The following is a 16020-nucleotide window of genomic DNA, read 5'->3' as shown; positions in this document are numbered from 1 at the left end:
GCGCGCCCTCTTCATTTTTGGCCCTTTCCTTTCGCGCGTGCGGGGGATCAGAACATAAGACCGGTCGGTCGTCGTAGATCGTTAATTTTTGAGGTAGTAGACAAGACACAATAGTAGTAGAAGTAGTAGTAGTGACAGTAAAAATAATACAACAAGACAGGCGCTTCCCTCCAGGGGGCTGGTCTTCCATCATGGGGAGGGTAGGTACATCTACAGAATTTCGATCTCTTGACAGCAGCAAGTAAACAGAGGACAATCGAAAAATGTCGTCTGACTTACGGGAGTGAGATCACGATCATCATCCACCTCGGTAGCAGTCGTCGCTGCCTCGATCAGATCTTCCCATCTCTTGCCTTGCACCCAAGCCGCCGTCGGCGGTTCCGCAGACATGGCCTTTCGGCCTTCGACGCTTAATCGCCTGGTGAAGTCCTTGGCTGAGAACTCCCTAGACTTTCCGCGTTCATGTTTGCCCTTGCGTGCGTTTTGTCCCATGGACGACTTCTTCGACCGCTGCATCTTCTCGCGGCGCTGGATCGGCGGTAACGACGAGTACCGACTACCCGGAGATTGTAGAATAGAAGGTAACAGTTCGCGCGTACGCGACGTTTGGAACGGTGGGAGAGTGTCTTCGCTAAATTGCGCTCGTAGAGAAGGCAGTTCAAAGCCACCCGACCCTTCACGTTTGTAGTCGGAGTCGGGGAACACATCCTGGGAAGGTCATGAGCAAGGCTGTACGGATCACTCGTCATCTTCCATGTCAAAGGTCCAAATACTCACAAAATCCGAATCCCAATTGTGGAGTTGAGCCAGGGCGACCGCGGCATTCGCAGGACCTGAAGGAGGGCCGGTGACGGCTCCAACTTGTTCCAGTAATGGACCCTGGTCACTGGCATCCGCTGTTTGATTGTCTTAGTATGGTGCAAAATTCATATAGTCAAGTACCCAAACATACAAAGGCCTTTTCGAGCGGGCGCGGGTGCTGCGGCGGGTTGTTGTGGGCGTTGTGACGGCGGCGTACTGATCATCAACTGGAAACTCTCTTCCGTGGCAGGCAGTTTAGGGATGTAGTAGTCGGGATGGGCGCGTCTGATGTGTTCTTGCATCGATCGGTATCGCTTTTCCTGTGGTTCACACTCAGTTTGCTGTTCGGGGAACACGCGCAATGCAATTGGGGCTTCAAACGCACTCCGATACATCGCTTCCGGCACTGCGAACCATCTTGGTTGGTGAGAGGACAAACCACCTCATTTTCCGCGTCGGTCGACAATGGGAACGAGCTCGTAAGGGCAGCTTTGGGTGGCATGGCCTACTGCGCTGCACCGCAGGAGGACAAACTCAGAAGAGAGTGACAAAGGACGGCGGCATCGATCGGACAGGTTGGCACACAGGCTTGGCTGAGAGAAAAGGAAAATCCCGGGTTCGACGTAATGGGGCGCTTTACATGGTTTGGCCGGCCAGACACAGGGGGATCAGAATTAGATTAAGAGTAGGGATTGATGGTGTACAACACCAGTTTGCGGCTGGTAGGATAAGTGAACGAGGGAGAGGAGAGGATTGACTGCGGTGCTGGTGTCGGTGAGTATAGAGAAGGAAGGAAGTGTGTCAATGCAATAGGCGTGTGTGCGGAAGTCAAGAGCTTCGCTGGTGAGGGGCTTAAACAGACACGGCTAGTTAGGGTATTCAGTTAAGGCTGCGCCTATGATGATGCCCTATTCCATCAGCTGCATCATCCCTCCCGGGCCGCCCTATCGTTGTTTGTTTTAGGCACTAGCTACTGGCTAAGTAAGGTACCTTGGGCGAGTCAGCATCACCACGTATCTTTCCACCCTCCGTCCACCAAACCATGTTCGATTCAATCAGTCCATTCTCAGAAGAGCTTCGATCCATGACAACCTTCATCCATCTCCTCACTGGTTCGTTATCTTTGCTTGGGCATTCAGGCACTCGCCAATCACTCCAAGCACAAACAGCTTATGTGGATCAGCCCAACAGTAGCTGCCATTCTGCCGCCTTTTGGGTACTCGGGATAAAGGACAGCATTCTCTCAGCACAGCCCATGTTGGGATCAGGTACTGTAGGGCGCTGGCTTCACGGGGGGAACGTGTTGACATGTCCAGACCATTTCCATTCATTTGCCTCTCATCATCCTGCCATCCACTCCCACAGCCATCGGTAACTGCCACCCCGTCAGATCATTCACTCCACATGAGCTGTCAAACACCTTTGCTGCAGGAGAACTGTCGCCAAGTTGTCCATCAGAGTCTCCTTCTCTGGTTCTGACAGCCGGACCTCCTCGGCTACCCGCGACAGGTCTAAGAAGCAAGCTGATGTAACGGCTGCAGCGACAATCACCCTATTTGGAGCCAAATGGAGCTCGATGATTGCATCACAGCATTTACACAATCATGATACGAGCCCTCCCTCACACAGCAAGCTATCGTTCCCGAGCTCTAACCCAGGTCAACAAAAAAGATACTTTCTCTGAAGGTTGTTTGGTGTCAGTGCGCGCATCCAAGCTCCTAGCTATCCTTCTCCGCAGTTTTCGAGCTCTGATCCCTTCAGCTCGAGCTTTACAAAGCTCATCCCTGAACATAACACCTGCCACTCTCATTTGCCAAGCTCTTACGCAATGGCTAACCTGTCTAACGGATATCGAGGCTAGCATTAAACACCCATGGAACTTCCTTCTCGCCAATGGCATGTGCATTCCTGAATCCGTCGACCACGTGTTGAGTAAATTGATTGTACGGAGTATGCTCCTGAAATACTGTATGTTACCGCAGTCCTACTGTTTGTCGCCAATCGTCACCCCATAATTACAGTACGTACACTGCAGATTGACACATCACACTTCTCCCCTACAAATCTCAAAACCCCTTTTGGTACTTGTGATCCTTCGTCTCAGCAAGGACTTCGAAGCGCATGCCAACCTCAACCTTGCCCTCATTTCTCGGACAACAGAGCATTCCGAAGCAAGGCTTGAACTTTATCCCCTCGTCAACTCTCCGGTAGCTCACCAGCAGGTCCCATGGTTGTTTCGGATGCTTCTCAGCTGTGTCCGGATTCACGTTGGGAACCGTGCACCGAGCACATCTGGCGACAACATCAACATCCAAAGCATTTCGATTCCCACCAGTGATCGTGGTAAGAAGAGAAGAATCTCCGTTGATGCGTATAGTCTTCCAAGAGTCCTCAGACCATGGCTCACCGCCTTTGATGATGATGTTCGGCCGAAACCTTTCGATGGTGATCGCCTTTTCACCTTTCGCTTGCAGTCTGGAGTTCAACTCGGCAAGTGAAGAATCAGATGCAATTTGAACAGGTAAAACGTCAGGAAAATTAACAGTCTCTTCGCGACCAAGCAGCCTTGCATCTCCGTTCCCCGCGCACATTCGCGGCTGGGGACCTTTCATCACCAAACTTGCCTCTTCCTCAAAAAAGTCGGAGAAAATCTTCTTGAGCTTAGCATCAGTATATGCGTATCCATCGGTAAGGTGTTCCCATATGTCGACCGTGACCTTTTCGGTATTGTCGTCGAGCCATGCTTGGTCTGGACGAAGAGGCACTCTAACCTCCTTGTCAACATCATGACCGATTGTGATTACAAGATTGCCTGATTCCTCGTCGACAGCTGTGTTGATCAATGTCATCTGAGGCTTCTGCCTGATGGTGAGGAATTGATGCTTGCCATCAACGAACTATCACAACACGCACTCAGTCAGCCTCGAATACTGACCTACAAAGGCAGCCTGCAGCAGCAGCGCTTACCATCCATTTTCTGTCAAATTCCAATCCCTGTCTTGTCAGATTTGCAGCTTTCAAGGATATTCCACGGCATGATTTGACAGGATAAATTCGTAAGTCTGTGATTTCTGACACGGTGAATGTCATGTCTGCGGTGAAGGCGATGTTGATTTTCGTGACCGTCGTCAGCAGTCAGTGTGCAGAGATGGATTGGTAATCCCACGGCGAGAGGTGAAGTCGGAGATGTCCACAGAAGCCTCAAAGGTGTCTAGACTGTGTGTTGGGTTGAAAAGGAGTATTGCGAAGGTTGGTTCTAGGAAACGAGAATTCTATCAAGCTACAACCAGCGAAAACCCGCAATGAAGATGAGGATTACTTGTATACCGAATGCTAGGGTAGTGTCGAATTACTGAGGAATACAAAAGGAGACAGCGGCCTGAAATAGAGGACTTGGCCGGCCTCTGGTTATCAAGGTCAACCAAAGCAGCGACCTCTTGAGTTGAATGCAGAGAAAAGTGGATTGTGTCTGACATTCATGATCATAATTTGACTCCGCGTTTTATATTGTCTGACACGCAACTTGCTCTCCGATAAGCAGATGTTGCAGTGCGTCAGTCCTGTTCTAAGAGGGGCGAGATATTTCTACCAATTAAGGCAGGCTTCGTTTCTGGACTATACCATTTCAAGGAACTTACAGCGAGAGCAAAGACCGACTTCTCCGTGGGCACTCGAATTCATGCCGCAATGTCCTTCCATTCGCAAGTTGAAAGACAGCGCAGAGAAATCAGGTAGATCCATTTCAGGGCATCCGCAGCGATGAGGAATCTCGTGGAGACCCCAGACATGAATACTCCATTACACTCGAATCATGATCGGGCACTTCTTCATGTTTTGAACAGTCACTCGCTCCCGGGGCGGAGGACTGATATACGAGTTGAAGTCTATGCCTTGAGATCCATGACAGTCTCCTGTGTGATCTTCTTCTCTTGCGACCCCGGACTCGGAGCTTCGACATCAAAACTCTGACCTTCCAACACCTGCTCCTCTTCCTCTGGCCGAACATAATTCCTCACCTCCATCCAGCCTTTACGGTACATGATGGGCGGCGGGTACAGCTTACACAATACCCAATAGGTCCCTCCAGACACGGCCAGCCCTACCCAATACGCAAAGTAATAAAACCTGGTGACACCGATTGGCGCATCGACACCCATGTTGTTCAAGAAGCCGTAAAAATTCGGGACCACGCTAGAAAACCGTCAGAATCCGGCGAGCTTGCCATCCGGAAGACGAGACTTACCCAATCACATAAGCAATGTACGCTCGAATATTCCACCCCTTGGTATAATGGTAGGCTCCATTCTTGTCCGCAGTAAACAGATCCGGGATGTGCATATAACCACGAGTGATGATGTAATAGTTGCACAACAACACGCCAGTAATGCTGGACAGAAAGATCTGATACGAGGCCATGAAGGACACAAAAATTGATGCACTGCCCAGCAGATACCATGGATTGATCGCAAAAGAGACAACTGCGCAAATGAAGAAACCCTTGCGGATCGTGATGTATCTGGGGAAGAGCGCAGCCAGGTCGTTTCCAGCTGGCAGAGAGTTCTCGAAGATGGATGAGAAGATGGCACAGTACACAAACATCAGCGCGATGAAGAAGCACCCAGCTCGATTAGCCGGTGTGTAGTCTGTTGTTTGCAACCTGTCCAGGAAATCAATGGGGTTCCAGATGAGTTCTCCAAAGATGACTTGTGAGGAGGCGCCGACTATATTGCCGATGACGCAGACCAGGAAATTCGCAAGGGGAAATCCAACCAGATTACCGAGAATGGGGTCCTTGGGGCGAGGGGCGTACCGTTGGAAGTCACTGGCGTTGCTTGCAAAAGTCGCGGCGTTGGCAGCTCCCAGCATAAGGAAGCGAACGATCTAATGTCACGTCTCGTCAGTGTTTACAGATACTGCCGGTCACTGAAGAACAACCGACTCACCAGCCAGCTCTTTTCACTTCCATGTATTGTTGAACCTTGGCTCGCTACAGGTCCGAGCCCTCCGGCCTTACCGACAGTCCATCCCAGCATTGCAACGGCCGAGATGACGAAGACGATCAACTTGACATAAACCAGCGCCCTCATTTTCGGGACCGGTATGACCAGGAAGAAGCATGTGACAAGCCAGAAGACCGCGAACCCGATCATTCCCGCCGAGGTCAAAGCACTGCCGGTGCCCATGGTGTTTTTGACATGCGCAATGCTGGGGAAGATGGCATGCAACATGACATAGACGCATTGTCCTCCCTGGACAGCGTTGACCCCGTTCCAGACCTACGTTGTCACTCAGCAAACGGCTAGCCGGTAATGCGGAAGCAAACCAATGGGGGCACTTACAATCGCCATGACTGCGCGGTTGAAAGTCGGCCACCACGCTCCATAGACACCGAAGGCTGACCTATTGAGAATGGGGAACCCGACGTGGTAGACGGCACCGGCTCTGCCGTTGAGGGTGATGATGACCGCAATCAAGCAATTCCCGCCGAATGCGCAGGCCAACGATTCCCACATGGAAAGACCCAAGGCTTGAGCTGCCGACGCTCCATACCTGCACTCCCGTCAGTGAACTCGTCGCTGGTGATGTGATGTGAGTCTGTCGTTCTCCACGCACCAGCCGCTAACTGTAGCTGAAGCACTGAACCAAAAGACAAAGTACGTGGTCCTGTTCCAAGTCCGGTCCTTGAGCTTCAATGGTCGCAGGTCATCATTGTCTAGCCAGATCTCTTTCCCCTTACTCTCTTCCGCCCCCGCTGCCACGAGTCGAGCTCGCTTGAATGATACCATTGCTGTTGTTGAACGCCGAATTGCGAAGCGATGGAGCTCTCTGGCAGACGATCTGCTCCTCCGGCAAAGTCATATATCAACTCTGGGCCTCGACGCGATTGCAATGGCATCGTCGGCCTACTGAAGCTTGGCACACTACTCGATGCCATGATGATCCCACTGATAAGAAGCATTCGTTGATAGCTGAATAGCACAGACACCTGATAGGGTACGTCTGTGAATCGATCAGAGGTTCCTTACTGGCCAGGAAAATAGACCATGGCGGATCGGAGAAGTGATCAAATGCCTTTCAAACAGAGTACCATGGAGATGCGCGCAGAGTATTTTCCATCTAGTGCAACAGAGTTACAGATAAGTGAGAACAGGGACAGAATGTTGATATGTGATTGGCGGATTGGTTTCCTTGGCCTCGTCCAGCGTAGTACTTGTAAATTCGACCATTCTCGTGTACTCAATGGGGTCCTTTAGCCTGCTGATACCATAGGTATAGAGTTGACTGCAGAACTCCTGTTTCTCTTGTCTCGGCCCTCGCCGACGACCGAACCAAGAGAGATATCGAGAGCTCTTTCTGACTGACTCCACGATTCATCCTCGTATCGTATCGCGGGTGCCTGGGGGAGGAAAGGTGGAGACAAAAACGTTTGTTTGCGCTGATATCCACGACCAAACATATCAAAGAGGATTCCAAAGGTCAATATCATTTGAATCATACGGCATACGACAAAGCTTTTAAAGAAACGGAATCTGATACACAAAACCGAGTCACCGACAAATCAAGCGCCCGTCATGGCTGCTGCGACCGTCGTCACCGAAACGACGGACCCCTCGTTCGTCAAACTCCAGCTACGGACCGCTTACGGGCCAGTCTATCGGGACGTGCTGGCGAGTCCGCCACGTGAAGCTCGAAACGACGAGATCCCCTTGATCGACATCGGTCGGATCTACAGCGACGACCTGGAGGACAGGAAGAGCCTGGCTCGAGAGATCAAGCACGCCGCGGAGAACACGGGATTTTTTTACATCAAGAACCACGGCATTCCGGAATCCGCCATCGACGGGGCACTCAAAGCCTCCAAGTCCTTCTTCGCTCAACCCGAAGACGAGAAACAATTGGTTTCGAAATCAAAGGGGAAGTATTACAACGGCTACAGTGGGAATGGAACCGCCATGGCTAGTCCTACTGAAGGACGTGAGTCCTTGTTTTCTTTCTTCTTTATTTCTTACCCCTCTGCGATGACCCCGGACCCTCTCCCCTATTTCTACCCACTTCCCACATCTGCGTGTTCGCTCCCATCACTTCAGAGGTTTGGTTGTTGTCCCGCCGCGTGCAGAAAACTCCGTACCTAATGACCATTTGATCAACCACAACAACAGTGGACTATCGAGAATCCTTCAGTTGGCGTTACGAACCGCAATACGACCCTGACCCGAAAGACCCTGCCAATGTACCCGCGGAGGTCCTCCCTTACATCCGAGGCGAAGACTACGTCTGGCAGGGGACGTCCCACCTGCCCGGTTTCAAACCCGGTTGCATCACTTACTGGCAGGAATGCGTGAAGCTGGCGCGACGTCTCGTCCGAATCTTCGCCTTGGCCCTCGATCTGCCCGAGACCTACTTCGACGGCGTCACCACGTACCCGGGGAGCGACGGGGTCTTCAATTACTATCCTGCCATGACGGCCGAGCAGGCCTCGGACAGCCGCGACGTCGGCCTCGGTTCCCACACGGACCTGCAGTGTTTCACCTTGCTGTGGCAGGACATGAACGGCGGCCTGCAGGTGCTCAACAAGGACGGACAGTGGATCAAGGCGTCACCCGTCCGGGACACCTTCGTCGTCAACATAGGTGACTACCTCATGCGTCTGACGAACGATCGTCTCAAGTCGACGGTGCACCGGGTCTTCAACAGATCCACCGTCGATAGGTACGTTCTTGTCGGACACCTCTGACCTTGCAGACTTTCTCCCAAGACACCCCGGCAGAAGACGTACGTCGTGGTACTGACCAGATACAAACAGATATTCCATGCCGTTCTTTTTCGGATTCAATTTCAATGAAAAATGTGGTGTCCTACCGAGTTGCACCGACGAAAACAACCCGCCGAAATACGAACCCATCTCCTGCGCCGACTGGTGTCAGTTGAGGTTCCAACAGACGGATGTGGAGGGCAAGGCAGCGACGACCGCTACCGCCACAGCCGCTGCGTATTGAGAAGATACACATCTATATATCATAAAGATGAGGCAGGACAGGACATGATGGGGATCATGATGAAGATGATGAAGATGATGACGACGACGACGATGGTGCTGAAGGAGAGTATAGAGGTCCGTACAGACTTCGACAACCCCTTTTTCTGCACCATCTTGCCGTTCAACATTCTGTTGAAAGCGTGAGGCAGACGCAAAGCATCAATGTGTTATTGTAACCTTGTTCGTGCAGTAGGAGTGTCTGTTTACTTCCCAGTATCAAGTATATACACACATTCCTCAATCCCCTTTGTACTTACTGTATATCGATCTTTGAAACTACTTAAATAGTGTGTCTAATGTGACATTGCATACCCTTTCCTTGTCACGTCCGCCGTCTGGTAGCCTGATCTCATGCGGTCAATTCATTTGGTCTACATCTACAACCGCCACACAACCAGGGAAGCAAAAACCTTTCAAGCACAGAGCAACGCCCAGGCATTTGGTATCCCGAATGTATAGCCATGTATGATACAGATCCATAAGGTCTACAGTAAAGATTTTGTAGACGAGACTAGACTAAGCCGACCGGACCCCTTTTCTCATCTTCGAATTTTCTCAACTCATCTTTCCGAGTTAAGTTCAGGTCGACCGTCTCGTAAAGATTGAATAGACACAAAAAACCACATCATGCAAGTCCTTGGTTCGCCGTAGCCATGCAAAGATCTCCTCTCTTTTATCGCAGATATAACCATCCCCCATTACCACACATAACAAATGAAATTAAGACCCTGATGAGTTTAAGATGACGCTCCTTCACCACGAATTCGCTTTCCTTGACCGGCATCATCGGCAGGTCCTCCATCTTCCCGCGCGCGTTTGTTGCTACCACCTGGAGTAAACTGTGCAGCTTGTGGGTTCAGATTTCCTCGACTCGGACTACCCACATTGCCGCCTCCCCGAGTCTGCTGTGGAACACCGGTCTGTACGTGTGATGCGCCACCTCGACCTCGCGGCGCGCCTCTTCCTCGAGGAATACTGCTGCCCCGAGGACCACGAATGGAACCACCACGTGGAATACCCGATTGCAATTGATGCATCAAAGCAGCTCCGCCAGTCTGAGATTGCTTGCCAGTCACAGACGTGGCTGCTTGTGTTCCAATCTGCTGCTGCTGCTGCTGTTGCTGAGGGTTCTGTACCGGTGCTTCAGTCTTGATGACGGCAGCTGTAGATTCCCCGGTGGATGTAGCCTGCGAGTTCCCATTAATTTTGCCGTCTGGCGTTGCGGGAGGCTGCGCGGGAGCGCTCGCTGGAGCAGAGGCAGTGGTAGCCGCAGCCGGAGCAGCAGCAGGAGCAGACACGGCAGAAGGAGCTGGGTTGGCAGAGGCCGCTGGTTTCGGAGCCGCTGGCGGAGGTCTGGTGTCCTTGGCTATCTCCCAGACTTCCCCAACAGGCTTCTCAGGGGTCTCTTCCGCAGCCTTCTTGACAACCTCCAATTTCGCAGTTGCCGCTGCGGCTTTATTTGTCGCCATATTGAGCTTTACGGCGCCACGCTTCTCCATCATTTGTTCAGCGTTGCGCACTTGTTCTTGTATCTTCCTTTCCGACTCTTGGTCGAATTGGAGTTTCTGTGAGATCAGCTCTTCATGATGCCTGACGATCAGAGCTTGCTTCTCTCGCGCAAGGTTTTCCTCATACTGTTTGATCAGAGTCTCCTTCTCAGCATTGAATTCAGACTCTTTCTGCTTGATTATGTTTTCCTTCTCGTCGTTGAACCGTCGCTCCAATTCTTCGACCTGCTGTGAGGAAGGACCGTTGCCTTGAGTCGTCCCTTCTTCCATGATCTCCTTTCGAATGGCCTCGCGAATGCTCTCTCTCTCCTTTTCCACTCGGTTGCGGATATTAGTCTGAACCATTCTGCGGAGAACTTCATGGTTCTGGACCAGGAATCTGGCTTTATCTTCTGGAATGGCCAACAGAACTTCATCCGTAAGCTGCTCAGGACTAATGGGTGCAGGGGGCTCAGTGGCGGCACTCGTAGCTGTCTCGGTCGCAGCATTCGAAGCATCGTCAGTGACTTTCTGCAGGTCCGCGGCAACAGGAACAGAGCTGGCTCTCAGAGCTTCCATCTCCTGTTGATGCTCAGCATCAAGTTTAGTGCGCAATTCCTCCAATGCAGCTGCCTTTGCCTGCTGGGCCTCAGTCTTTACTTCTTGAAGACGCTTGTTAAGTATCTTCTCCATGGCTGATACCCTGTTGTTGTACTTTTCATCCTGTGAAGATGTGATGTCTTGGATTTCTTTGTCCTTGGCGGCAAGAGAGGCTTCCAACTCCTTGATTTTGGCTTCAAGTTCGACCACTGCTGAATTATTGGAAGTGTCACTTGGGCCATCAGTAGGTGCGTCGTTCATCGGGGCCTCAGTTTCTCCGTTGGCTTGAGGGGTAGACAACGTGTTTTCAGTAGGGGCAGGTGCAGATGCAAGCTGTGCTTTGGCAGAATCGAGCTCCTCCTGCAGGGCACCTTTTTCAGCTAGCGCAGCGTCGAGTTCGGCTTTTGTCTCATTAAGCGCCGTGCGATTCTTCCTCAAGACATCCTTGAATTGAGTCTCAAGCACATTCTTTTGTTCTGCTTTGGCAACCTTGATGACATTAGGCAGGCCATCAACATGCTCTTGCAGAGCATTCTGTGCCTCGTCGCGTGCAGCAGCAATATTTTCAAGTTGCATCTTGATGTCATCACGTTCCTTTTCTAATGTCGTGAGCTGCTCTTTGAGGGCCTCCAGCTCGGCCGGGTCAACACGGTCGTACTTGGAAAGAATGTTCTGACAGCGTTGTTGCCAATGATCACGATCTTCCTGGCTCAGCTTCAGCTCACCTTCACGAAGTTCGACGAGATTTTCGAGTTCTGCAACACGAGCGTTCAAAGTGTGGATCTCGCCCTCGAGCTCTTCCACACGTTTAGATTTCTCACCGAGGGAATCCTTCGCTTGCTTCACCTCCGCCCGTAAAGTCACACTGCTTTCTCGGTAAAGGTTCAGCTCGTTCAAGGTCTCCATGAGCTTGTTGTGGTTGATGGCGTTACGCTCAGCATCCACTTCTGCGCGACGTTGCTGGTCAAGCTTCAGTCGAGTGTCATCCAATTGAGATTGAGCAAGCTCCAGCTGTTGGCGCAATCTCTTGCTCTCCTGGACTGAAATGTGGTGTTGAACCTCAATGATCTCCTTTTCACGTCGCAAATATCTGATCATCTCCTGTGACTCGTCGAGGTCGATAGATGACTGTGTGGGCCCTTCAGCATTCTCGCCCTCAGCTAAAGCGGCCCGGTCACGTTGGAGGGTGCTGATTTGTTGTGTTAATCGTTCAAGTTGATTATGAAGCAGAGTGTTTTGTTGCATGACTTCTTCTCGGCGTTGCTTGAGATCAGACACTTCTCTCTCGTAGCGATCCTTCAATTCGTTCCAGCTAGACTCTTTCTGTTCGAGGTCCGCCTTTACAGTGGCGGCCTGAGTACGTAGGTCAACGGCCTCCAGCTTGAGCTGATTGCCTTCCTCTCGTACTGTATGGAGTGCCTTTGCGGCATCTGCATGTCGGACAAGCTCATTCTCGTAATTTTGTTGGGCCTCTGTGGCGATCTGTGCTTGCACTTTGGAGGCTTCCAGGTTGAACTGAGCTTGCTCGGCGCTCTTCTCAGCTTCCTCCTTGAGGCGTTCAATTTCAGTTTCAAAGCCAGCCTTTTGTTCGTCGAGTTTGCGACCTGCTTCTGCCTGTTCATCGCGCAGCTTCGACAGCTCCGAGTTGGTAGTGCTGAGCTCTGAAGAGATATCTTCAATGCGTTGTTCAAGGTCCTTGATCTTGCCATCCTTCTCAGCAAGCATAGCTTCTGTCTCCTCCCGATACTGGTCATTGGTTTCACCAAGCTCTTGAAGTCGCTCCTCGCTCGACTGACTAATATTCTTGTAGACCTCAACCTGTTCGTTGGCTCTCTCAAGCTCAGCAACTTTGAGGTCGAGGTCTCGCTTGAGTTCAGAAATCTCTACAGACAATTCTTGCTCCTTGGTGAGACTGTTCTCCTCTGAACCCTTTTCTTGGGCGGCAGGTTCGGCAGGTCTGGTCAGAACCTCCAGACGCTCTTCTGCAGAGCGAAGTTCGACCGAAAGTTCGTCGACTCTGGCTTGAAGATGATCTCTTGCTGTCTTGGCCGAAGCCAGCTCTTCCTTGGTGGAGCCCAATGTTGTAACGAGGTCGTCGATCCTCTTTTGACTCTGTTCGTGTTCATATTCACGTCTCATGGAGGCCTTTTTGCTTTCCTCGATCTCGTCGTTGAGCTTCCTCTTCACAGACTGGAGCTCTGATTCTAGTGATTCGGCTTGTGCTTGAAGACGACGTCTGCTCTCTGCATCAGTCTGCTCGCGCTCGTTGATGATTGATTGTAGGCTTGCATTTAGCTGATCTAGTCGACCTCGTTCGTTTCGTAAAGACTCATTGTCTTCGATCAGTCTTCGCTCCACGGTCTTCCAGAGATCCTTCTCAGCTTTGAGGTTGGCAGAATCACGCTGCAAGCTCTCTACAAGAGCTCTGGCCTCAACAAGTTCTTCGGCTACTTGCTGCGCTTTGACTTCCTGCTTATTGGCATTATCCATGACAGCGTACGATCTTTTCTGGATTTCTCCGTTCTCGGTCTTGAGAGAGCTGTAGTTGGCTTGGAGCATCTCATATCGTTGATTAGCAGCAGTCAGTTGTCCCATGGCGCGGCTGATCTCTGTTTGTAATTGGGAATTCTTTCTGCTCAACTCATCAACTTGCATCTTCAACGCCGAATGGTCGGTGGATGCTTCTTGTCGGTACGTATCGAAGTGATGTTGCAGGTCTTTGAGGAGCTTGGCATAATCAGACTCGCCGCCTGTTACGGAACCAGCTGGCGACTCCCCGTTAGGGACAGGCAGCGATCTGGAGAAGTCGGTAGGATGTACTTGTGCACCGGACAAATGACCACGTCGTGTCAACATATTGCGGAACATGTCTCTCTCCTTGACGAAGCTCTTGGTCTGAGCCACCATAGTCTTAAGTTCGTCCTGGTATGAGGAGATTTGAGCACGAGCCTGCTCGAGCTCCTCTTTCATAGCAAGTTGTTGTTGTTCCTTCTCCTTTGCCACACTGCTCTCAAGTTCACTAACCAGGTTACGAATGGTCTTGAGTTGATCCTCGTTTTGTCGTTGAAGCTCATCAATGTTCTTAAAAACGATGAGGCGCTGATTGACCAACTGTTGAGTCTCGGACAAGTTGGCCATGTCCTGGGCCATGGCTTCATTGGCCTGCCTCTCAAGTTCATCAAAGTCCTCTCGAGACATAGCGCCACCTTGTTCTCGAACATGCTGTTCGATAAGAAGGAAGCGGATCTGAGAGCCCGTGTCGCGAAGTTGCTGCGTGAGAACCTCGACTTCTCTCGACTTGCTCTCAAGGTGACCCTGGCAGTGCTTGAGTTCTTTGACAGCAGAATCTCGCTCGAAATTGGCTCTGTCCATGATGCTGGACATCTCGACAACCTCACTCTGTAGTCGATCGTGGTCCATCCGTAACTCTTCGATTTCTGGCTTGTTGTTCTCAAGCTCCTCGACCATTGCGTCAAGATTCTCGCGCAGTTGTTCATTCGCTCGTCTCTCGCTGGCGAGATCTCCTTCGAGTTTCGTGTACTCATTGTAAAGTTGTGTCATTGTCATTTGAGTCCTTGGCCTTGAGATGGAGGAAGGGGAAAATATGCCACCAGGCGTGCCAGCTCGAATAGGTGTAGTGATGCCCGAGCCGTTCATTCCACGCTGAGGGGTGCTTGGTCGTGCTCGGGCTTGTTCGAGCTCATTTGATAGCTCTTCGAGCGATCTTTCGAGCTCGACAATTCGTTGTTCGGCCGCAATACGGTCGTTATGCTCAGACTCGATCTCGGCGCGAATGGTGCCAACTTCTTCCGCTGCCTCTTCGCGGGCCTCTTCCAAGGCAACAGAAAGTTCTTGAACTCGTTGCTTGGCAGTTTCGGCGGACGCAGCCTGCAAATCAGCAAGCCTAGTAACACTTTCAAGATCAACTCGGTGCGATTCATCTGATGAGATCTTTTCTTCGCGGATCTTTTGCATTTCCTCCAGCGTCTCCTCGAGTTTCGTTGCCTGCTCTTCCAAGCGATGCTTTAGTGCAGTCTCGGATCGTCTCAAGGCTTCAGCATCAGCAATGTATTGTTCATTGGATCTGGACAATTCCGAAATCCGGGCGTTCTTCTCCTTACGGAAATTTGTATGTTCGTCGGCCTTAATCTTCCGTTCATTCTCCAGCCATTCATTATTCTTCTTAAGCATGTCCACCTCTTGAAGAAGGCTCTGCTCCTTGAACTTCGCGCTAGCAACAGAGGCATTAGCGGACTGTACTGATTGCTCGAGAGTCGTGATCTGTTTCCGGAGTTCTGCAGCCTTCTGATGCTGAGCGGCAAGGTCCTGCGACAGGCTTTCGTATGCAGTAGTCTTGGACTCAAGAAGAGCAAGAGTATCGCGGTTGGCAGCCTCGAGCGAGGTGACTCGTGACTTGAGCGTGCTGATCTCAGAGTTTTCATTCGAAGTGGCAGAGCGCATCTGGTCCAGTTCGGTTTCCAATCTGGTCTTTGCGGTTTCTGCACATCACATAAGTGGAAGGTCAATCATCGGTCAAATGGGGATGCTCACCAGCAACCTGGAGTTCACCACGCAGTTTACCTGCCTGTTCGAGAGCCTTGTCCCGAGACTCTGAAAGAGCCTTGACCTTGGAGTCATTTTTACGCGTGTAGGCTTCAAGCTCAATCTCCGTCTTGACATGTTTTGCCTTTGTCTGTTCACACTCTTTTATCTTTGGAACAAAAGCGCGAAGGATCTCGTCAATCAACTCGGGTGAAGGAGTCTGGCGCAACGTTGTGATTGTGTTCTCTGGAAGTGAGGAGAAGGCCGAGATGGCTCGGACATCAATGTCTTCGGCCATGGTTGATGTGAAGTCAAATCGGCGGGATGAGTATTAGAGGAGGATAGATTGAATATGAGAGAAGTCTGCGCGCCCACCACAAGCGCCCAAGGATCAAGGAAATATGAAAATGATTGAGAATCCCGTCACCATGGCGTGAGAGGATTCTTGAATTGCCAGTCGGTTAGGCAAGTTGAGAAAGTGGTGAAGAGGAATGTTGTTAAACAGCGTGTAAAGGGTAATTGAGAATGCAATAAACAACATGCGGCGCGGGC

The 16020-nt window shown here is 51.1% G+C and overlaps 5 protein-coding genes across 5 annotated transcripts; 1 reads left to right on the top strand and 4 right to left on the bottom strand.

The window, feature by feature from the left end:
• Nucleotides 1-210: 210 nt before the first annotated feature.
• Nucleotides 211-1303, bottom strand: PV06_03843 (uncharacterized protein; the record flags this gene model as incomplete). Its single annotated transcript, XM_016404662.1, has 4 exons — nt 211-708; nt 778-896; nt 953-1121; nt 1187-1303. 4 exons carry the CDS (start codon nt 1301-1303, stop codon nt 211-213), a joined length of 903 nt encoding a protein of 300 aa, XP_016265667.1.
• Nucleotides 1304-2676: 1373 nt separating this feature from the next.
• On the bottom strand, nt 2677-4159 carry PV06_03842 (uncharacterized protein). The gene is made up of 2 exons (XM_016404661.1): nt 3769-4159; nt 2677-3698 (listed from the first exon to the last, which is right to left on the bottom strand). The coding sequence occupies exons 1-2, from the start codon at nt 3889-3891 to the stop codon at nt 2868-2870; spliced, it is 954 nt and encodes a 317-aa protein (XP_016265666.1). The 5' UTR covers nt 3892-4159; the 3' UTR covers nt 2677-2867.
• Nucleotides 4160-4642: 483 nt separating this feature from the next.
• PV06_03841 (uncharacterized protein) lies at nt 4643-6741 on the bottom strand. Its single transcript, XM_016404660.1, has 5 exons — nt 6415-6741; nt 6141-6351; nt 5745-6077; nt 5045-5682; nt 4643-4992 (listed from the first exon to the last, which is right to left on the bottom strand). Exons 1-5 carry the CDS (start codon nt 6585-6587, stop codon nt 4686-4688), a joined length of 1662 nt encoding a protein of 553 aa, XP_016265665.1. The 5' UTR covers nt 6588-6741; the 3' UTR covers nt 4643-4685.
• Nucleotides 6742-7075: 334 nt separating this feature from the next.
• On the top strand, nt 7076-8913 carry PV06_03840 (uncharacterized protein). The gene is made up of 3 exons (XM_016404659.1): nt 7076-7776; nt 7962-8511; nt 8606-8913. Exons 1-3 carry the CDS (start codon nt 7374-7376, stop codon nt 8796-8798), a joined length of 1146 nt encoding a protein of 381 aa, XP_016265664.1. The 5' UTR covers nt 7076-7373; the 3' UTR covers nt 8799-8913.
• Nucleotides 8914-9216: 303 nt separating this feature from the next.
• PV06_03839 (uncharacterized protein) lies at nt 9217-15980 on the bottom strand. Its single transcript, XM_016404658.1, has 2 exons — nt 15478-15980; nt 9217-15425 (listed from the first exon to the last, which is right to left on the bottom strand). The coding sequence occupies exons 1-2, from the start codon at nt 15764-15766 to the stop codon at nt 9577-9579; spliced, it is 6138 nt and encodes a 2045-aa protein (XP_016265663.1). The 5' UTR covers nt 15767-15980; the 3' UTR covers nt 9217-9576.
• Nucleotides 15981-16020: the final 40 nt, after the last annotated feature.

Source organism: Exophiala oligosperma (assembly GCF_000835515.1).
Source record: "Exophiala oligosperma strain CBS 72588 unplaced genomic scaffold supercont1.3, whole genome shotgun sequence".
Classification (NCBI taxonomy): Eukaryota; Fungi; Ascomycota; class Eurotiomycetes; order Chaetothyriales; family Herpotrichiellaceae; genus Exophiala; species Exophiala oligosperma.
Note: the sequence above shows the minus strand (reverse complement) of the source record. Positions and strands in the feature narration are given on the sequence as shown.